The 24852-nt window shown below is 34.1% G+C and overlaps 1 protein-coding gene across 1 annotated transcript in view; it reads left to right on the top strand.

Annotated features, from left to right (window-relative positions):
* Positions 1-24113, top strand: part of klg (klingon) — a 541049-nt gene extending 516936 nt beyond the window's left edge. The window contains exons 9-11 of the mRNA XM_073962243.1: positions 1266-1446; positions 15878-16051; positions 23345-24113. Of these exons, the coding sequence (XP_073818344.1) occupies positions 1266-1446; positions 15878-16051; positions 23345-23551 (562 nt within the window). The 3' untranslated portion in view covers positions 23552-24113. The remainder of the gene's footprint in view (positions 1-1265; positions 1447-15877; positions 16052-23344) is intronic.
* Positions 24114-24852: the final 739 nt, after the last annotated feature.

The following is a 24852-nucleotide window of genomic DNA, read 5'->3' as shown; positions in this document are numbered from 1 at the left end:
TATATTTGTTTGGATCCAAACATATATTTGTTTGCAACCGGTCCCAAAGATATATTTGTTTGGATCCAAACATATTTCTAACATAAATTTTTCTGCGTGTACATATTGAAGCTAAGCGAAACAATATTTTCTAGTTTTCAGTTCATTTATAAATAAAACACTGTAACTTAATTTTCTTTAAATTATTTGTTATTTACTTATTTTTTTTTTGTACAGACACAAACAAACAGTGTTTCAGATTAAGGAAGAATTTTTGATTCATAAAACCATGTTCATGAGATTTATCGGCTAAATTTTGTTGTTAAATATTTCACGGTGCACATTTAAGTCAAAAATATTGTCTTTTCCACAGCCATGTCTCATTTCATTGTAGCTGAAGTAAAATGCGGAAACTTCAGATGTTGTTCTTGCACCTTTGTGTGGTCAATTTCAGTAATTCCGCATAAAATCGGCTGCCACAAGAGCCACCAATATATACTGTTTAAAAACGAAACGACACGATTATATTTGAAATTAAATTCCAATGTGAAATTAATGTATGTATGTCAAAAAATACCATAATCGAATATGAATGATGTCACACAAAAAAATAATAAAATATACTTTACCAAAATATGTGGATTTTTGTGTGGAAGTTGGAAAACAAAAAAAAATGCGGGAGTATTTTTATACAACAAATTTGGTGGCACTGTTGCGTTAGCATGCTCGGTTTGAACACAGGGAACACGGGAATCCGTTTATTCGAACCATTACGGTATTGTTTTCTTAGATTTTTTTCATGGAAAACTTCGCAATATTTATTTCCAATAAATACAAAAGAATCATTTATATCAGAGAAGACTCACCTAGATACGAGATAAGCGTAACCTTATCTATCCCTTCTGGGTTTCTGGTGCGAAAAAGTTTGATTTTAGTTTTAATGTGGACATTGTTGTTTACATAATCTATAAATATATACATATAAACTATAAATCTTTGTCCCATTTATAACAGACCCCACTGTCGATATTAATCTCATAACATAAACTTTTATCAATTGTGTCATCCCAACAAAAAATAGAACATAAAATCCAAAAACACTTAACAAAATCTACTAAAATATCAATTAAAATTTTTTGGCACAAAAAATAATCATAATAACAATAAAAGTGTGTGTTGTGGTATTGTATGTAGTTGTAATAGTTGCAGTAAAAATACATACAATAACAACAAAAGCGAAATACTAATAAAATAACAAAACAACATCAATTCAATTTATTTTGCAGCTGTGTTGCAGACAATACTTTGGGTCGTTCACGTAAATATATGGAATTATCTGGACGCCCAGGTCCCGCTGAATTCTATTCACCCAAATGGGGTCGCTCATCGGACAGCTATAATCTTACATGGAAAATTGATAGTTATCCACCATTGGAGGAAGTTCGTCTACTTTACAGGCGTGTTATGGTAAGTTCAAACAAAAAATTGAAACTAGTAGCATAAAACAACAACAAAAAACTGAACGCCAGTATAAATATTTATTTTCTAGTCTTTGTTTTATGATCATACAAACATAAATACATACATGTTTGTAGGTATTTGCCAATTTTGTTTGTGGTGTTTTTTTAGTGGGAGTTGTAACATTTTGTCCAGCCTGACACAAACCAAAAAAATCAAAAACAACAAAGAAATGTTGATTGTTTTTTGTTTAGTTCCACATAAACATTTATTGCCCCTACATCCGTTGTAGCATGCAGAGCAATAGTTGTAACAAAACGAAAAAACAAACATGTTTATTTAAGGGAAATGTACAAAAATAGAAGAAAAGTTGGTGTTTTTTTACTGCCCAGTAGTAGTTATGTGTATTGTCATCCAAGCGTTTGCTTTTCAACAAATCCGCTATGACAGTAGCTGCATCGTTGTGGAAACTGTGTTAATGTTATATGACAACAGGATATGCTTCAGGAAGGAAGTACGGAAGGAAGACAATGCAATAGATTTGACATATTTGGTGTAAATGTAACGCGTTTTTGTTTTGAAGTGATTTTAAAAATTTAAAAGCCGATGGCTTTTTGGGGGTGAGGCAGAGAATGAGTGAAATAACGACGTAGTGGATGAAGGATACCGAGAGCAACGGCCCTGACCCGATTTAACATGGCAAAGCACAGGACTTATCTTCGTACCTCGATCATATCAAGTGGACACTAACCTACCAGTGATGTCACCTGAGGAGCTGCTTTTAACACCTATTTGGTGTAAATGTAAAGCGTTTTTGTTTTGAAGTGCTTTTAAAAATTTAAAAGGTGTGATTCGATGGATTTTTTTGGGGTGAGACAAAGAATGAGTGAAATAACGACGTAGGGGATGAAGGATACCGAGAGCAACGGTCCTAACCGGATTTAACATGGCAAAGCACAGGACACTAACCTACTAGCGGTGTCACCTGAGGAGCTGCCTTTAACACCCGTTAAAGGCAGTGAGCTAACATGTGCCGCGTTCACCGATAAGAAGGATAAACACTTGGGTTGGGCGTTGGCCTAGTAACCCACCCCTCCAAAAAGCAACATACTATGAAAAAACAAAGGAACAGAAAAGAAAACGTGATCTGCTAATCTGCACCTGGAATGTTCGCACTCTTTATAGAGAAGGTGCAGTTTCCGCATTGGCAGAAATTACAAGGCAAACATTACCACCATAGGCACCGTATTATAGCCGCCATGACAAAAATCCTGAGTTTGGTTGCTGATTTGTTGTCGGGCGGAGATTAAAACCCTGGTATCCAGCTTCACTCCAGTGAATGAAAGATTTGCAACAATTCGGATAAAAGCTACATACTTCTGACGATAAGACAAGGGCGACAAAACATATGACCGTTGTTCTGCCAATAACATTAAAATTATTCTAGCCGATTTGAATGCATTCGTTCATTTCAAGTGGACACTAACCTATCAGTGGTGTCACCTGAGGAGCTGCTTTTAACACCCGTTAAAGGCAGTGAGCTAACATGTGCCACGTTCACCGATAAGAAGGATAAACACTTAGGTTGGGCGTTGGCCTAGTAACCCACCCCTCCAAAAAGCAACATACTATGAAAAAACAAAAAAAAAGATGAGCAACTATAGACTCGGAACACCGCCTTGTTGCAGCAAAAGTACGTACCCGATTAAACATAGCAAATAATGTAAGAACAGACACAACAGGGAAGTTGAACAACGGTAAGCTGCAGTCATAACATATAGGCACAGCATAGTCCACCCAATTGCTTAATTGCTTGGCAAACTATTGCTCACTTCGCGCAAACAACCGCAAAATCCATACTTGGAAACCAGAGACCTCCACCAAGGAATTCATGGCATTACCAGGAGGATCGTGTTGCTACCGAAGAGAATAATTCTGCATATAGGACAACTCTACTCAGTAGCAACGATTAGCGCATGAGAGAGGTATCTGGAGAAAAGAAGAGAGGAGAACATCTTTTTCGCAGAAAAAAGAGAGAAATGGAAAATCAGGAGTGTGAAAAAATCAGAGCCAGAATGAAGCCTAAAAATTCCATCAAAGAATGAAACATTAAATTGATGGATTTGGTACAGACACATTCTCATGTAGAGACCAGTAAGGTAATTTGGTAACTGATACAGATTGTGTGCTCAGGACATGGAAAGAACATTTTTCCAAACATTCGGTACCTACAACTAGCGAAGGCGACAAAGTTGCCACAGATCCAGTCCCAGAAGGTGAGGTAAAGGCAGCAACAGACCGGCTAAAGAATGATAAGGTAGCAGGAGGCGCTGGCTTACCAGCCGAGTTGTTCAATACCGGAGGCGACACCCGGATATAATGTTTACATCAGCTAGTAAGCACCATCTGGCAGGAAGTACGCGTATCCTACGAATGGAATCTGATCAACCTGTGTCCCGTCCACAAGAAATGAGATAAGACTGTGTGCTCTAATTATTGGGACATAAGTCTGCTTTTTATTACTTATAAGATAGTGTCAGGGATATTGTGAGAACGATTAAAACCAATGGTCAACGGGATTATTGGGCCGATTTGCACTTAGCAAATCCCACATTGACCAGATTGTTGACTGCGGCAAATCCTGGAAAAGACCCAGAAGATGCAGATTGACACATACCATTTTTTCGTGGATTGTAGATCAGCTTTCGACAGTCGCTTGCGTCCACCTCACCTATTCCAGGTCACTGAAGTGTTACAGAAATGGGGGCTCATGATGAGGAATGAGATAAGACTGTGTGCTTTACTTATTGGGGCATAATTCAACTCTTTATTGCATATAAGAGAGTGTCAGGGATATTGTGCGAACGATTAAAACCTAAGGTCAGCGATTTTATTGGGCGGATTTACACCTGGCAAATCCACCATTAAAGAGATTTTTGATCTGAGGCAAATCCTAGAAAAGACCCAGAAGATGCAGAGAAGTTTTCGACAGTCCCTTACGTTCACCGTACCTATTCCAGGTCACAGAAGTATTTTAGAAATTGAGGCTAATAATGAGCGTACTACTGCAGGGAGTTAGTTACACGGGTTGGAACAAAAGACTGCTCCAAATCCACCAACTTACACCTAGGTTTTACGGCGTTGGGAATAATTATTGAGAGCTACACATTCAGTTGTGTTACCTAATACATAAACGGGGCTTCCGAGTCAACTGTTCCTGGTCATTCGGGTCAACAGTTCCACAGAGCTTTCGGGACAGCAGTTCTACGGGGCCTGAGCGCCGAACCTATCGTGTTCCCGAACATCTACAGCTGAACCCATCGTGTTCCCGAACATCTACAGCTGAACCTATCTTGGTCCCGAACATCTACCTCCGAGTCCATCGTGTTTCCGCTCATTCACAGCCTAGCGCCCAACCCATAGTGTTTCCGCACATCCATAGCCGAATATCGAACACATTGTGTTTTTAGAACATCCAACCAACCGCTACCGGACATCGAATACTTCGCCTTCCCGAGTATATGTTGCCGAACACTAAATAAATAGCGTTCCCGATCGTCTACAGCCGAGTACCGTCTACAACCGTGCTCCTAATCCAGACAAGATCATCCATATACGTTAACGTGACTACGTTAACACGTACTCACAATGAGAATAACAATCAGTCGTCGTTGAGCAGTCGACAAGTAAACATGTGCATGGATGTAAGCATAATTTTAGTGGGGACACTGAACAAAACCGCACACACCCGCCACATGTTTACTGGTCCCAGTTCTATCAACCACTGAATGCTGATACAAACATTATTATTATTCTCTCACTACTTTACTATCTTTTTTATTTTGAGCATCAATGTCCTAATCATTCACGCCCGAACACCCTATACACCATTTTCCCGATCGTCTACCATCGAACATAGATCGCACGATCGCCAGCAATACATCAAGTAGGCCGAATATCTACCAGGCGCCAAATATCTACTAGGCGCCAGTTCCCGATTATTTACAAACCCTCATAAAATTCCCGATTGTATATATGTCGTTCAGCGACCACTTAACTTCCCGAGATGACGCACCGTCCAGAGAAGAAACTGCTAACTCTCTAAGAACTCCCCAGCTGCAAAAATCCCCATCGAGAAGTACCGAAAGTTTTGGACCGCTATTGCCTATCTTCGAACTAAAACTACGAGAAAATATGTCGAAGGCCAAATGTTGGCCCAATCGGTTGATCAGTTCGTGCTCTCCAGCAACTACATATGGTGCCACAGGGTTTTTTTCGCATTTCGGGCTATTTTCTCAAGAAGTATGGACTAGCCCCTGAAAAAACTTTTACCGTCGTAATTGAGGCAGCGAATGCAAGTTGCTTCAACAAAAATCAAAGTGATTCGAGAGCAGGTCTTAAAGTGAAATATAGTTCGTATTCGAACCTGATCTGCATCTGGTAGGTATATTAGGATGTGCCAAATATGGACCAAATCGGTCACTCCATTCAAGAGTTATCGTGCGAACAATCCGAACATTTTTGAACATTTGTGGGGGAGGTACCGGAAGGAGTGGACCGACATGGCTTATCTTCGAGCATAAACTATGTTTGGACAAAATATTACGAAGACCAAATTTTGGACCAAATCTGTTGATTCTTCCGAGAGTTACCTTGCGCTCCAACCACTACATACGGTGTCATAAGGGTTTTTTGCACCTTTCAGGCTATTTTCTCAGGAAGAATGGACTTGCCCCTGATAAAACTTGTACTGTCATATGGGGGCAGTGAATACAAGTTACTACAACAAGAATCAAAGCGATTCGAAGGCAGGTCCGGAACTTTTCCGAAAGTTTGTGTGGGAGGTACCCGAAGTAGTGGACCGATTGAATCCATACTGGAACCTCATCTAAGTCTGGTAGAAATTTCACGATGTGCAAAGTATGAACAAAATTGGTTACATCTTCAAGAGTTATCGTGCGTACAAATTTTCCGAACATTTTCGATCTTTTGTGGGGGAGGTACCTAAACTAAGCTTGCACAAAATATCACGAAAGCTAAATCTTGGATCAAATAGGTTTATCCGTTCGAGAGTTATCGTGCGCACCAGCCAGCCAGACAGACATACGGACGGACATTGCTAAATCGACTCCAAATTGTCTGAAACGGATTTCGTCCAAACATACTTGGGGTCGAAAACCATTATTTCGCTGAGGCACATTTTGTCCGTATCATATAATCATATAATTTTGAGATAGTTAAAGGCCATAAACACAACAAACAACAATAGTTGTGGATAAGAAGAAGGAAAATGCGACTGGAGAAATAAAGCAACAAATTTTCTGTAGAGGGTCAACTAATGTCCTTTTTCACTAAGACGATTCGAATACAAATTCGTTCGAACTACTACCAAACTTCTGTTTTTAAAAAATATTTGATTCATTTTTGTTTTCAATCAAACAAATATTTTTACAGCAACACGATATTGGTAGTAATTCGAATTTGAATTCGAATCGTCTTACAGAAATAGGCCATAAGTAAATAAGTAATAATATTTCTCGGTTTTACTTGCGCAACATCACACTACTGAATCCTTTTATTAATCCTTCACTTCACAATTTTCACAATTTCCCCACCGCTCAAATAATTAATTAAGAGAAAAATAGTAAAGTGTTATTATCTAGCAAAGCAAATATTATCAAGATATTCAAAAACATTCTTTTAATTACATTTGAAAATCAAAGCAAGTACAACACTCATGTCAAAACTTACAAGTATCTATCTAACGGTTTTCTAAAAAAAAAAAAACATTTTGCAAATCAAAGCACCACCACTCTTGGTTGGTTATTTCAATAGATAATTATTATTATCCAAAGAGTATTCTTCGTGTAGTTGCTGCAGTGTTTGCAGCACACTAAAAAATTAATTAATTTAGTTACAACTCATTAGAAATAAATATATTTTATGTTGTCTACAAAGTCAACATCATCATTGCGATTGGATATCTCTAAATAAAAATCAGAATTTACATTATTTTTTCGTACTCTATTTTAGTTGGTATTCCTCATTATTTTTGAATCTGTTTTTCAAACGTGTTTTTTTTTTTCAAGCTTTGTCTTTTGTGTTTTACAAGCACGACCAGCAAATAAATCATTGCTATTAATTACATTTGCCATATCATTCAATTAGATTTTTTGCATTTGATTTGTGATTTACTAAGATTTCTCTTTCGCTTTTTTCTCTCATTTGGACCTTTAATGAAGCCTTCGTGGCAAATATCGAATGGTTGGTATACATCCATCCATTCAAGCTATGGGATAACAATTTTAAATGTTTGTATTTGTTTAATTTAACCGTTGAGATGTTGTTTTAATTGGTCGCCATTCGTTGGCTCTTCTCATTCATTCATCTCATGAAGAGTATTCGCATTGCCTTGCTGCAGCGATTGCTGGTAATGAGGGTTTTAGCGTACGTTGGAATATATACAGATGACACTGAAGGAATACTCCAGAAATTTTCAAAAATTACGTATTTTCAAAAATGGGGGATAGTTGTCGTCTTTGGGGGTACTTCACGCCCACACCTTCCTTCAATGTTGACCCATTTTTGGTTTCCTTAGTTTCAATATGTTTAGTATCGAATACCGTATAGAAATTAAAAATCGGTGATGACAAAAGTTTGGGGGGACTTGACCAGGAAAATCTATTTGTTTACCATTGGGCAACGTTGAGGGACTTTATGACCCCCCAAAATTTATGATGGATTTCTAAAACAATTTCTTTCAATAAGAAGTCCCCATTATGACTTCCGCTATATTGTTTCACTTCTTTCCCACCACGTTGTCCACAGAGTGTTATCTGTATTTGCAACGTTTTGTATTCATTCATTTTATAAAAACAACAGCAACAACACTGTTAATGATGCTTTAGTTTAAATGAGGCAAAAAACATCTGAAATAGAAGAACTGAACACTTTGAATTAATTAAATGTAAAAATAATATAAAAGAAATTCTGTTGTGTGCAGCGTAAAAATTTTATAATTACAAGTTTTAAGTAGAATCAACTGCCAGCCATAGAAATGTCTAATTACTGTTATTATTGCGAAGAAATAAAATGTTTACACTCTATGAACATTATTAATAGAAATTAAAAATTAGTAAAAATAATTATTATATAATATATATCAAAATGTATATATCAAAAATTAAAAGAAAACAAATATATATCTGATATACATAATTTTATACGTAGTGTAGTAAAAAAGTAAGTGTAAGTAAGTGACAATCAATCAAATTTTCGAAATCAGCCCAGCGTAACACTGTGCAACATTTTCAAGGAAATTTTGTGCAAACAACTTCTAACGCGGCTTTTATGAAAGCAGAGACTCACTAGACAAAAACCCTATTACGGTTTTGTTTTCCTAGATCGGGTTCGGATTTTATGGCCCCATCTAAAGATGGTTAAATATTGAGTTTTTGAAGAAAATCGTAGCAATATATCTGAAACCAACTCGAACCTTGTGTTTATCTCTGCAGCAAACTTGTAGATAAGAACATGAAGAAAATAATAATCAACTCCAACAAGTAAAAAAGGATCAGTCGGCTTTGCCGACAGAGATATACCCTCAGCCAATGTGAAGCGAAAATTTTACCTCCGGACAGATCGAATGTATTTAAGGTCTCTTCATAATGTTGAACTTTTGTGGGGCAGGTACCGTTAAGGAGGACCGATATGGGCCATTTTAGAAGTTAAACTAAATTTTGATAAAATATTAGGAGATCCAAAGTTTGGACCAAATTGGTTGCCCCATTCAAGTGATGTCCTAGCATTTTAGTGACATCTTTTAAATATTGGGGAGAAGTACCGAAAGTTGTGGACCGGTATTGCCCATGATACTAAGTTTGGATATAGTATGACGAAGACCAAATGTTGGACCAAATCGGTTGAACAGTTCGATTTATCGTGTTCTCCGACCGCCACACAGGTTTTTTTTACATCTTTCGGACTGTTTTCCCAAGAAATATGGACCTGCCCTTGAAAAAACTTTTACCGTCGTAATGGAGGTAGCGAATGCAAATCGCTTCAACAAAGATCAAAGTGATTCGCGAGCAGGTCTTAAAGTGAACTTATCCGAAATTTTGTGTGAGAGGTACCAGAAGGAGTACACAAATATAGTCCATATTCGAACCTGATCTATATCTGTTAGATTAGGATGTGCAAAGTATGGATTACATCGATCATTCCCTTCAAAAGTTATCGTGCGCAAAATTTTTCCGAATATTTTTGAAGTTTTGTGGGGGAGGTACCTGAAGGAGTGGACCGATATAGCCCATCTTCGAATTTAAACTATGTTTTGATAAAATATTACGAAGGCCAAATTTTGGACCGAATCGACAGATCCGTTCGAGAGTTATCTTGCGCTCCAATCACTACACAAGGTGTCATAGGGGCTTTTTGCACCTTTCCGGCCATTTTCTCAGGAAGTATGGACTTGCCCCTGATGAAACTTGTACATTCGTATGGGGGGAAGTTAATACAAGTTGCTGTAACAAAAATCAATCAAATCCGAAATTTTGTGTGGGAGGTACCCGAAGGAGTGGGCCGATTGGTTACTCCACGTTTTAAGTTGTCAATTGAAATTTGACTTCCAAACTTATTTTGATTATTACACAAAAAATAAAATAAAATAATATAAAATAAAATAAAAATAAAAATAAAATAAAATAAAATAAAATAAAATAAAATAAAATAAAATAAAATAAAATAAAATAAAATAAAATAAAATAAAATAAAATAAAATAAAATAAAATAAAATAAAATAAAATAAAATAAAATAAAATAAAATAAAATAAAATAAAATAAAATAAAATAAAATAAAATAAAATAAAATAAAATAAAATAAAATAAAATAAAATAAAATAAAATAAAATAAAATAAAATAAAATAAAATAAAATAAAATAAAATAAAATAAAATAAAATAAAATAAAATAAAATAAAATAAAATAAAATAAAATAAAATAAAATAAAATAAAATAAAATAAAATAAAATAAAATAAAATAAAATAAAATAAAATAAAATAAAATAAAATAAAATAAAATAAAATAAAATAAAATAAAATAAAATAAAATAAAATAAAATAAAATAAAATAAAATAAAATAAAATAAAATAAAATAAAATAAAATAAAATAAAATAAAATAAAATAAAATAAAATAAAATAAAATAAAATAAAATAAAATAAAATAAAATAAAATAAAATAAAATAAAATAAAATAAAATAAAATAAAATAAAATAAAATAAAATAAAATAAAATAAAATAAAATAAAATAAAATAAAATAAAATAAAATAAAATAAAATAAAATAAAATAAAATAAAATAAAATAAAATAAAATAAAATAAAATAAAATAAAATAAAATAAAATAAAATAAAATAAAATAAAATAAAATAAAATAAAATAAAATAAAATAAAATAAAATAAAATAAAATAAAATAAAATAAAATAAAATAAAATAAAATAAAATAAAATAAAATAAAATAAAATAAAATAAAATAAAATAAAATAAAATAAAATAAAATAAAATAAAATAAAATAAAATAAAATAAAATAAAATAAAATAAAATAAAATAAAATAAAATAAAATAAAATAAAATAAAATAAAATAAAATAAAATAAAATAAAATAAAATAAAATAAAATAAAATAAAATAAAATAAAATAAAATAAAATAAAATAAAATAAAATAAAATAAAATAAAATAAAATAAAATAAAATAAAATAAAATAAAATAAAATAAAATAAAATAAAATAAAATAAAATAAAATAAAATAAAATAAAATAAAATAAAATAAAATAAAATAAAATAAAATAAAATAAAATAAAATAAAATAAAATAAAATAAAATAAAATAAAATAAAATAAAATAAAATAAAATAAAATAAAATAAAATAAAATAAAATAAAATAAAATAAAATAAAATAAAATAAAATAAAATAAAATAAAATAAAATAAAATAAAATAAAATAAAATAAAATAAAATAAAATAAAATAAAATAAAATAAAATAAAATAAAATAAAATAAAATAAAATAAAATAAAATAAAATAAAATAAAATAAAATAAAATAAAATAAAATAAAATAAAATAAAATAAAATAAAATAAAATAAAATAAAATAAAATAAAATAAAATAAAATAAAATAAAATAAAATAAAATAAAATAAAATAAAATAAAATAAAATAAAATAAAATAAAATAATTAATTTAATTAATCGAGCTTTTTTATGACCTAAGGAGATTACATTGAAAAATTGATATCTAGCGAAGTCCTACACACACACACATCAACCACTATGCGACGATCGTTTCGTTAGCTGGTTAGGCTAACATCATCAGGCATATTAATGTGTTGTTGTTGCTAGACAATTTTCGCCATTTGGAGCTCCTATTTATACATCCAAGATTGCAAATTTTGCATTTGTGAAGTTCAAATTGCAGCTTTTTATTTCCAAAGACGACTCATTTGTCCCCCTTCTATTCCAGAAATCAATTTTTTTTTTTTTTTTTTTTTTTTTTTTTTTTCAATGTTACATTCATATTACAGTCGATAGCTTTTTTCCATCGTAGACTGTATATATGTCTTTCAAATCGAAAGATTTTTTAAGTGGATTGTGGTTTAGAACGCTAAGACGTCAGCAACATTGTCTGTTAGTTGGCGACGACCCAGGTTCGAATCCCAGCCGGGCTCAGCTGAATTTTTTATTTTAAAGTTTTTGCCTTTTTAGGGGCGAAGGCCATTATTTGTGAGATTTAATTAATTTAATTAATCGAGCTTTTTTATGACCTAAGGAGATTACATTGAAAAATTGATATCTAGCGAAGTCCTACACACACACACATCAACCACTATGCGACGATCGTTTCGTTAGCTGGTTAGGCTAACATCATCAGGCATATTAATGTGTTGTTGTTGCTAGACAATTTTCGCCATTTGGCCAAATAAAATAAAATAAAGTAAAATAAAATAAAATAAAATAAAATAAAATAAAATAAAATAAAATAAAATAAAATAAAATAAAATAAAATAAAATAAAATAAAATAAAATAAAATAAAATAAAATAAAATAAAATAAAATAAAATAAAATAAAATAAAATAAAATAAAATAAAATAAAATAAAATAAAATAAAATAAAATAAAATAAAATAAAATAAAATAAAATAAAATAAAATAAAATAAAATAAAATAAAATAAAATAAAATAAAATAAAATAAAATAAAATAAAATAAAATAAAATAAAATAAAATAAAATAAAATAAAATAAAATAAAATAAAATAAAATAAAATAAAATAAAATAAAATAAAATAAAATAAAATAAAATAAAATAAAATAAAATAAAATAAAATAAAATAAAATAAATACCAGCGCTAAATTTCTGTGCAAGAACACACCCAAAAAACTATTATGTTGATTTGTGGCAAACTCCTAGTGAAAGAGCTGTAACTCATTGAGTTTAAGAGATATCAGCAGCAGAATTTGACCCAATATAAAGTAGCAGTCGTAGAGAAAATATAAATTTCTTACTCAGTTATGCCACTCTTTGTGTAAATGTGCGATATGTTTTTTTTTCTACTTCCAAGGTGTAAGCACCTTCCATTTAAAATTGTTTCAAGAGCACCGTGTGTATTGTCGATACAGCTCCTGGTTTATACGACGCATAGTGGTTCAAAATCAAAATTATGCAACTTTTCATATTTTTTGTTCGACAGATAACAAAATTAGCTTTTCGGTTAATCAAAAACGATCAAACTCTGTACAGTCCTTACCTATTAAAAATGGTCAAAACCGAACAAATAAACTATTAAAAAAAAAAAAAACAAAAAGAAAAATTTTTTAAGAAATTAAAAATTTGTTTGAAAGCTGAAAAAATAATACTCATATATATGTATATATTAAGAAAATGTTTATTTGTGTCAACACCTAAAATTAATATGGGAAACGATAAGAGAAAAAACATGTCTTACTCATATAGTTTCAATAAAAGTGTAAAACTTTGCTTTGTTCCATATTTTTCCGTTAAATTTCTAGTCCACTAAATTGGAATTTCACTAGAATTCTGAGGAAAAATAACATAGCTAACTTTGTGCAAACGCTATTGTAATTTATTATTTATCGTATTTTAGTATTAGATATATTATCAACTGTGGATTAGCATTTCTAAAAAGCCGCATTGGCTTGGCTTCTTCTGTCTTATCATTCTTTAACTTACTGCTCTCTTTACCCCACCTTGGTCGGGCGATATACTACGAATACCATCTTCTTAGATTGGATCTGTGATTTCTTCATCGTCTTCACTAGTATGGGATACCAACACACACTATCTGTATCAGTTACCAACTTATCTTGTTGGTCTCTGCTGGAGGATGTACCTATACGAAAGCCAACTTGTTCACTCTGTGGTGGTTGAATTTTCGAATTTCTTGTGATTCCTTTACATCTCGATTTTTCAAATTCCCGCTTTTCCATTTCCCTATCTTAAATTCGCTTACGTTTAATCGGGTACGAACCTTTGCTGCAACCAGGTGGTGATCCGAGTTGATGTTTGCTTCTCGGAAATATCCGTGAATGTCTTCCATCTATCACGACGTGACCAATTTGATTTCTTGTTTTTTGATCTTGTGATCAGTGCCCTTATAAATTTCGAGATGCTGAAATCAGATACTGCTAAGTACCATGATTTTTACCGCTGCGTAGTCTATCAACATCATCATTTCCTCATTTCCCGACTGGTGGCATTATTATAGTCATGATAATGGCATTATTATAGCCAAGTCCGTGTTTCTCGACACCACTTGTAGGATAGTTTTACATGGCGAAGTAATTTTTCAACTTTTGGGAATCGAACCCGCATATTCTGTTTACAGGTTGGCTGAGCTTACATCCAATTACATAGTCTCCGCGATATTATGCCCCTTTTCTGTTTGTGTTGCTGTACGGAAATTGCAGACGCTTACTAGACAAAATGTGACGCCAAATCATGACAACAGAATTTTAAAAATTTTTTTGGTTTTTTGTCTCACAAAAAGATATCGCTCTTTAGCTCCACGCAGAAACGCCAGCCTCGACTTAGGTAAAAACACAGATATTTCGGCATTCTAGTTGCTGAGCATCATCTTTGTAACCTATATAACATAGTAAATTTATGTATCTTCCAGTTGACCTAATTAACATTTGTTCCTAACCGTCACCTCTTCTAAATTTCTTGCAAATTTCTATTATTTAAAATTAAACCCAAACCCCGTTTTAATTCCCTTTATTCTCATTCGAAATATAAGAATATTCAATAATTTTGCATATCTTCAAGCACTTCATTTCTTTGATAGAAATCTAACAGCTTGATTGAATAGCCTTAATCCTTTACAAACACACTCTTGCACACACACACACACCACACTCTTTCGAGTAATAATTATTATTATAGTTTTCTTCAATGGTCGGTCGTGTGACGAGAATATTACATCAATTTGAAAAACCCATTCAAATGAATGCTCCGCTCCACAAATAACATTTCGAAAATCCTTTTAAATATTTTAAAGTCCTTGTTCCCGTTAGCGGTGCATGAATGTCCTACTCATAAATATGAAATGGACGAATGGAATGGTTCAGTGGATAGATGGATGGATGAATGAATGAATGTATATATGTATGTATGAACGTTTCGTTGTTTGTGTAAGCCTTTTGTATTTTATTTAAACTTTGTTTGAGGCATACACATACACACATACATATGTATGTATTGCAAATAACTACAGCAGCATAAATAACGGCCAAACATAAACAAAGTTATGTGTGTGAAGGCGTGAGTGTGTCTTTCAGCACACACACACTATGGCTTCAGGTAAAACTATATATGTATATCTGTGTGTGTTAACATGTATGAAAAGAATATAAGCGCATTGCTGATACACCTATAAATGAGAATACACCCACCGTCGCACTATATTTACGACGCGTACCTGTAAATACCCTGAATCCATACATGAATGCATTCTGGAGATTTTTAACGATTTATTTTGTGTAAAGAAAAATATTGTTGTTTTTTTGTTTCGTTTATTTTCAATCTTCAGCTACCATCGAACAAACAAGTAAAGCAACGAACCGAACCAACCCTATTACTTTGACATTGTCCAAACACCAGCCTCAGGTGGTTGTTGCAGTTGTAGAAGGAGTTGTTGGGGGGATGGGATGGAATACAATTTATTTTATTTTTTAGTATCCTGATGACGGTTACAGTTGCCCATTGATGAGAATGATGATTACGATTACATTGATATATGTGTAGTTGTTGTTCGGAATTTTTTTTTTTGTTCAAGAATTTATTTTACTGCATTTTTTGTACTCCCACATTTTTCCCCGATTATTTTCGCTCATTTCCTTTATTCTCTTTGTAAAATATTTTCCAGATGAATGATACATACCAACAACCCGGCAGATGGCACGATTTCATTCTTACACCGGAACACCGCCCAGCTTCGGAACCGTTAACTCACATCATGTCGTATACAATAAAAAATCTGCTACCAGGAGCATATTATGAAGCGATTGTACAGGCTAAAAATCGTTATGGCTGGAATGAGGTAAGTTCTACTGCTTGCAGAGTACAAAGAATTTTTCAAAAGAAAACATATAATAATAAAAAGAAAAAAAAAGATAACGGTTAGGTGGGATATGTTATAATGCAATAGTTGATTTGGTGGCGGGGGAAGGAGCAAGATTAAACATCATTGCACAGTGATTTTTAATAATCTTTTGGAGGTATTAAGGAGAAGATCGAAGTTAAACTTAATTTGGACAAAATATTAGGATATGCAAAGTTCGGACCGAATCGGTTGCTCCGTTCAAGATAATCGTATGTACTATTTTTGTGCTATTTTTTTAACTTTTAGGTGGGTGTGGGGGGTACGGGAAGTTGTGGCCGGAACTGCGAACTTAAACAAAGTTTGGGCAAAATACAAAGGCCAAATTTTCAAGCGAATCGGCTGATCCGTTCGAGAGTTACAGCCACTACACATGGTGGCCCTAGGTATTTTTACTGCTTTCAGGTCATTTTCTCAAAAAGTAAGGACTTGCCCCTGAAAAACTTGTACCGTCGTAATAGGGCCAATGAATATAAGTTGTTACAACAAAATCAAATCGATGCTAAAGTAGGTCTTAAACTGAAATATTCCGAAATTTTGTGTGGTACCCGAAACAGGGGACCGATATAGTTAATATTCTAATATTCGAACCTGATCTATGTCTCGTACAAATATTACGATGTCACATGCCAGTATGGACCAAATCGGTCACTCTCTTCAAGAGTTTTCACAATTGTTCCGAACATTTTTGAACTTTTTTGCGGGAGGTACCCCAAGGAGTGGACCGATATGACCCATCTCTGAACTTAAACTAAATTTTGGATAAAATATTACGAAGGCCAAAATTTGTGGACCGAATCGGTTCATCCGTTCGAGAGTTATCGTGTGATCCAGCCAGCCAGATAGACGGACGGCCATCACTAAATTGGCTCCAAATTATCTGAAACGGATTTCGTTCAAACAAACTTGGTATCCAAAATCTCGTTAGCATAAATGCTGAGGTTATAAACAATGTTTTGAAAGCATTGTGAAGTTATTTGTAATGCATTGAAAAAGCCTTGCTTTATAGTTATTTTGGAGTCCACTAGATGACATCAAATAATCCATGGTTTAGTCCGCTAGGCTGCCTTAAAGAAGCCACGCTTTAGAGGAATTTTGTAGTCCCGTAAACAAAAAGCCATTTTTAAAGGTATTTTGGTGTCCCCTATAATTGTTTCAAAAACATCCCAGGCGGGACAGGGGAGACTTCTCTCATATCAATGAGTGCACCGCGATTCATATTAGCTCAATGATATGGGACCTACTGTTTATCGCCGAGTCCAAACGCCATGTCTAAGACACCACTTGTAGAGAAGTTGTACAAGGCTGAAATACTCAGAAAATGTCGCCAACATTACTGAGGGGTATTTTGCCACCGTTGAAAAGTGTTAGATGTTGACTAGCCGGGGAATCGAACCCCCGACCTTTAGCGTGCAAGGTGGGTGTGCATACCATTGCACCACGGTGGCACCCTTTGGTGGCCCCTAGGCTATATTAAATAGGTGACGTTTTAGAATTGTCTTAGAGTCCCCTATCCTACCTTGAGGAAGTCTCGTTTTAAACTGAACTTTTCCGAAATTTTTTTTTTTGTGGGAGGTACCCGAAGTTGTTTATCGGTATAATACATGTTCGAACCTGATCTATGTCTCGTAGAAATATTACGATGTCCTAAGTATGGAACAATTCGATCACTCCCTTCAAGAGTTATCCTGCGCACAATTTTCCCGAACATTTTTGATTTTTTTTTTTTGGGGAGGTATCCGGAGGAGTGGTCAGATATGGTCCATCTTCGAACTTAAACTAAGTTTTAATTTTGGACCGATTAAGCCACTTTTTAGAGGTATTTTGGAGTTCCTTAGGTCTAAACCACGTTTTAGAGGTGTCTTAAGTTCGCATAGGCTGCCTGAAATACTCCACGATTTAGAGGTATTTTGGAGTCCCCAAGACGTAACTAATTGAACCACGTTTTAGACGTATTTTTATTTCCCTAGACTGCCTTAAACAAGCCACGTATTATAGATAATTTGGAGTTCCCTAGGCTATGTTAAATAAGTGGCGTTTCGGAGTCCCCTAGACAACATTAAATGATCCACGTTTTAGTGTTTTTTGTGGAGTCCTCTAGACTGGTTTAAACAAGCCAGGTATTAGAGATATTTTGGAGTCCTCTAGGCTAATTTAAACAAGCCAGGTATTAGAGATATTTTGGAGTGGATGATGTTATATAAATGACTTTATAGTCCACTATACTGTCTTAAAGAAATCAGGGTTTCAAGGCATTTTGGAGTCCTCGAGACTACCGAATGCCTTAAAGTAGTCACGTTGTAGAGGTGTTTTAAAGTCCACTAGGTTATTTAACTAAGCAACGTTTTGGAAGTGTTTTAGAGTTTCCCAGACTGATATAAATAATCCACGTTTTAGAAGAATTTTGATGCCCTCCAGACAACATTAAATGAACCACGTTTTAGAGGTTTATTATTTTATTTATTTCAAATATTTATTATAATAAAAAATTACAATAAAATTATATAAAAAATAGCACTAGCATCTAAGGCTATCGGCTAAATTTTTAGAGGTATTTGGAGTTCCCTAGACCACCTTAAAGAAGCCACGTGTTAGTGATATCTTTGAAATCCCCTAGGCTATGTAACTAAGCCACGTTTTAGAATTGTTTATAGTCCCCTAAAATGCCGTTAAGAAGCCACGTATTAAAGGAATTTTGAAGTACTCCAGACAGCATTAAGTAAGCCACGTTTTCGAGGTATATTTGAGTTCCCTAGATCGCTTAAAAAATCACGTGTTAGAGATATTTTGGAATCCCCTAGGCCTCATAACTAACCCACGTTTTGAAGTTCCCTAGGCTACATAAAATGAGCCACGTTTTAGAGGTATTTTGGATGCCCCACGACTGCTTTTAAGAACCCATATTTTAAAGGCGTTTATAAATTCCCTAAGCTAAATTAAATAAGCTACGTTTTAGACGTGTTTAAGATTTCCTGCCTTAAAGAAGTCACTTTTTAGAGATGTTTCAGAGTCCCCCAGTTCGCCTTAAAGAAGTCACGTTTAAAGTCCCCTTCACTGCCGTAGACAAGTCTCGTATTAAAAATATTTTGTAGTTAAATACATCTATATATGTAGCGAGCGGCTGCAGCAGTGCTGATGACCCTGAAAATCGTATGGACTACTCGAACATCAGTACGTATGCAGCGAGTGGTATGATGATTTCCTATGAAACCCAATGTGCGTAGCTGGGGAGTTCCCGGAATCAATGCGATGGCTGAAATCATCTTCATGGTTGACAGTATAGAGTATAAGGGATAGGAAAATGGTGTCTGTCAAGAGAAATTATGGGTTTCAAAGAAACCGCATTTGTGAGATCAGATGATGTTCATGTCTGGCGATGCATATTACTCTCCGCTAATATAAATGCGGTCGCTGTAAATCTGCTTTATCATCATCTGCTTTATCATCACAATACAGTTCTGGTTTTTAACGAGGATGGAATGTCACAACTCACACGATTATTGCCTTCCAAAGCTATCCAAATCTGGTGTATGACCTTGAGTGCAGATATTTGTCAGCGTGCTATACGTATGTATGTTCATTACCTCTAACTCGGCGATGTTGATGCAATTTTAATTAAAGAAGGGGAACAATGAAGATATTATTAAAATATCTCTATCCGATGACTTGTTAATAATGATTCTAATTCACTGGACGTCGCGATGTGACAAATATATTCTTACGATTCGATAAATCCCCTATTTATTATGCAGTAGAACCTTGATAATTCGAAATCCAAGGAACCGGCAATTTTATACGAATTATCGATGATTTCGAATTAGCGACGTTAAAATGCGAAGGAACTGGATTCAGCTTATACCAATTATCGAGATTTTCGATTTGTCGAGGTACGAATTATCACGATTCTTACCTACTTAGCTGGCCCATTACAGAACATTTGTTCCATAGACCGAACTAAGAAAAGATCTCCAATTCTCTCTGTTTAGTGCTTCGCTTTTTGGAATACCGCAAATTCTGCGTGCACCACCATGTGGCTCGAATTTATACGCTTTTTAGCGGGTTCATGATCGCTCATTCTTATTATATGGCCTAGCCAACGCAATCGCTGCATCTCGTTGTAGAGCAGATACACCTCGTGGTTCATACGACGTCGATATTCACCGTCAACGCAGATTGGTCCGTAGATCTTTCGAAGAATTTTTCTCTCAAACACGCCAAGCACTTCCTTATCTGCTTGCGCAAGTGCCCAGGCTTTGGAACCATACATCAGCACGGGTAGTATCAGTGTTTTGTAAAGCGTTATTTTTGTTTGACGAGTAGTGCCTTTGTTTTTAACCTGCTTACTTAAACCAAAGTAGCATCTGTTGGCCAATACAATTCTTCTTTTTATTTCACAACTGATGTCGTTTGTTGTGTTTACGGAGGTGCCGAGGTAGACGAAGTCTTTTACTACCTCAATTTTATAGGAACCAACTTCAACAGTTGGTCCGATCTCAATGGACGCATTGCGCGTCGACACAATCAACTTGGTCTTCTCGCCGTTTACCGCCAGACCCACTTTAGCAGATTCTCCTTCGACCTTCATAAAGGTATCGGTTATTTCTTTTACTGATCGTCCCATGATGTCTATATCATCAGCATAAGCAAGTAACATATGGCTATTGGTGTATATTCTGCCACTTCTTTTGACGTTTGCCTCTAGTATAACCTTTTCTAGCAGAATGTTGAAAAGATCACACGAAATGCTGTCTCCTTACCTGAAACCTCTTTTGGTACAAAACTCTTCGGAGAGGTCCTTTCCTATTTTAACTGAAGATCTAGTGTCAGTTAAAGTCATTTTACAAAGCCGAATGAGCTTTGCGGCGATATCAAATTCAGACATGGCTTGGAATACCTTTGAACGTAGCGGGCTGTCGAAGGCTGCTTTATAATCGACAAAAAGGTGGTAGGTGTCGATCTGCATCTCTTGGGTCTTCTCCAGGATTTGCCGCAGGGTAAATATCTGGTCAATGGTGGACTTGCCAAGTCTAAATCCGCATTGGTATGATCCAATTATTCCGTTGACCATGGGCTTTAGTCGTTCGCACAATATCCCTGACACTATCTTGTAGGCGATAGGGAGAAGACCCTATGCCCCTATAGTTCGATCATAAAGTCTTATCTCCTTTCTTATGGACGGGACACAGGATGCTCAGGTTCCAATCGTCGGGTACGCGTACTGACTGATGCATACACCTTATCAGCGTGTCGCCTCTGGTTTCAAACAGCTCGGCTGATAGGCCATCAGCTCCTGCTGCCTTATTATTCTTCAGCCGGTTTATTGCTGTCTTTACCTCATCTTGGCCATTTTCTGGGATTGGATCTGTGGTATCTTCGTCGACTTCGCTACTATTGAATACCAACAGTTTGGAAAAATGCTCTTTCCATATCCTTAGCACACTATATGTATCAGTTACCAGATAACCTTGCTGGTCTCTACAGGAGGATGTGCCAGTTCCAAAGCCATCAGTTTGATGTTTCACTCTTTGGTAGAATTTTCGGACTTCATTCTGTCAATTACAAGAAAATGGGTTATCAAGGTGTTTCATATTCTTACCACGAAGATGTCCAAGTTAGGACTTCATTGACACAGCATAATGCCGCTATTTCCAGATCAACACCTAATAGGCCTTCTGATATTTATTGCATCTGTTTGCTAAATGGGTATGAGTCAATACGAACATATCCATACTGGTTCGTGATTTTGCTCGGAAGATAAAAAGCATCTGGAGCAGGTATTCTGCGTCCTCCAAATGCAGATAACTAAAACGAACATGAAAATATATACAATGAATTGGCAATCACTCTCTAAAACACGGTTGGGGTGTGATTTTGGTTCGATCCTCTGTTAAAAAAATTGCCGCGGTATTGTCTGCGACTTCCTAATAGCAAACATATTTCAAAAATTTTGAACTAAATTGTTCTGGTAGGGCATTAGCGCTATAACCAAAAACCCCACTCCAGTACTATGTCCAGATAACGAAAACTCGTTTCTAAGGTTGATTCGGTGGAAAAAGTTCCCACACCGAAAGCGATTCACATAAGAATAAAACATTGATTTTTTTCTCCACATACGTTTTTTGTCCATTCCGATCCATGAATATTATCCGATCATCAACAAACTCAAAATGCTTCTTCCTCTCTGGGTCATCCATAATCTACCAAAATTTCCGATTCAAATTGGGACCTGGAAAAATGCATTACCGACTTCTGCGATATTTCCGGTGTTTGTCGTCCTACGCCAACTTACTTTCAATCAATGTAAAGGTGATATTCTTCTTCCATTAACGGACTTTCCTTTTGGTATACCCCTACTAAAAGAGGATATATTAACATATGAATAAATAAAATCAATAGGCTTCTTCCCCCATCAACACCCAAATTTTGGTGACGATCCGACCTGTAGAGTAATTACAAGGTTTAGATGGATAGACGGACGGGCGGATGGACGGACACACACAGCCAGATCGACTCGTCGAGATATTCAGAAATAACTGCAATGGAAAACTTAAATGCAATCGGTACGGGAACTTTTTTAGCGGTAGAAGAAAAGTTACAAATCATTTCTTAATATTTTCCCATTCTCTACACGGATATGTGGTGGTATTTTTGATATTTGCAAAAACGTTATACGATTTGGTAATTATTAGCAATTTTAGTGTTTAGGATAGACTACAAACTACTGAGAATCTAAAAGTGCTGCGAAGTCAGTTTTCAATTTGTTTTAAATTCCCACAGTTTCACTCACGGTATATTATTTTTTCAATTTCAAATGCTGCTGAACACACCGTCCTCAATATCCATACTTTATTCTCAAACAAATATATATGTATATTTTTGCTACATCAATATAACATTGAACAAAGATCCACTCCACCATTGAAAAGAATGCAAACAGAAAGAAAGAGGAAAAAAATTGATAAAATCCTTTTATGACAGCATTTCTTTACTTACAATGCGATTAAATCACAAATTGCAATATGTATTTTCTGTTCAAATAGCAGCAGCAAAACAAATCCATGGAATATGCTGAATACTTTCTATTGGCATTCTAAAGTAGAAAGAGGGAGAAAAAAATAACTACAAAATTTTCCATTATTATATCACTAACTAACAGACAACAAAAGATCCCAAACATATTTGCAAACGTTTTATTTATACTAAAATTTCTTTTCTTTTATTCTTTTTTTTTAGGTGAGCGATATATTCCAATTTATTGTTGCCAGCAACAGCATGGATATACCACCCGAGGAATCAGAAGTAGTGGCCAGCTCTAAATCACGTAGCAATGCAGCAGCTACCACACAAAATATACCATCAACGGTTGCAGTGATGTTAAACAGTATCTTCTTAACTGTGAGTTGTCTCTATGGGGTTAGACGTCAATTTAATTTGGGATAAGTTAGATACTGCCATTAAAATTAAAGCCCTCCCCAAAAAAGTGAACTCAACATTTTTATTTTAAATAACACCCACAAAAAAAACATCAACCCCAAAACCAAAAACAAACAAAAATCCTTATACTTTAGTGTTCCAAGGACCTTTAGATATAAAAATTGTACACCTTAATAAAGCAAAACCACAAACACACATCCTTACATTGTAATGTATTTAATCTCTGTGTTAATTGATATTAATTTTATAATAACAACAACTACAAATGAAACATGTTTTTAATTTAGGAATGTATTATCTTTCATTTCCTTGTCTTCATTTCCTTACTTGTAAAGCAAACTAAAGTTTCACTTTAAAATCACCTAGGTTTTAATTAAGTTTAAGATTTACCATATACATACATATATTTCTAGTCATAACTGCAACAAATAAATATAAGTTAATTAGCATGTACTGGTATAAGTAAAATATGTTTTAAATTGGTATATTATTTTCTGAAATTAATTATGTTAAAAAAGATATCCCAAAAATAAATACATAATAAATATTCGATTAGTTATAAAATAAATTATTTATGAATACATTATTTAAACATTTGAATTATTTTCTCGGATAATAGATTTTTTACATGAATCAGCAAAATGTTTAATTACATTTTTTGCTTACAAATGAAATTCATTGATATTTATTAATTCGCGCCTAAATATATGCATCATTTTTTATGGTTGCTAAAGAGATAAAATAACAGGGATGGGAATACGCAACACTTATTTTGTGTTGTATTGTACAGAGGTCGCCAGTGTATGGGATGGTGCTGTGCTATAAAACACTTCTTATCAAATCATCAACTAGAATCTAGTTACTAGATGCACGTTTTTTATAATTCCCGTAAGACGGTAAAGACTATTTGTATACCCTCATAATTTATGCTAACGAGGGTATATACACTTTCATACGGGCAAAATGTGCCTCATAGAATTATTGGCTTTAGACCCCAGAAGTATGTTTGGGCGAAATGTGTTTCAGACAATTTGGAGTTGATTTAGCCATGTCCGTCCGTCTGTCTGGCTGGCTGGAGCTCACTATAACTCTAGAACGGATCAACCGATTCGGTCCAAAATTTGGCTTTCGTAGTATTTTGTCCAAAGTTAGTTTAAGTTCGAAGATGGGTTATATCGGTCCACTCCTTCCGGTACCTCCCCCACAAAAGCTCCAAAATGTTCGGAAAAGTTGTGCGCACGATAACTCTTGAAGGGAGTAACCGATTTGGCCCATACTTTGTACATCGTGAAATTTCTACCAGATTT

This window comes from Musca autumnalis, unplaced genomic scaffold (assembly GCF_047663935.1).
Source record: "Musca autumnalis isolate F117 unplaced genomic scaffold, ASM4766393v1 scaffold_1, whole genome shotgun sequence".
Classification (NCBI taxonomy): domain Eukaryota; kingdom Metazoa; phylum Arthropoda; class Insecta; order Diptera; family Muscidae; genus Musca; species Musca autumnalis.
This window is presented reverse-complemented; position numbering and strand designations above follow the sequence as displayed.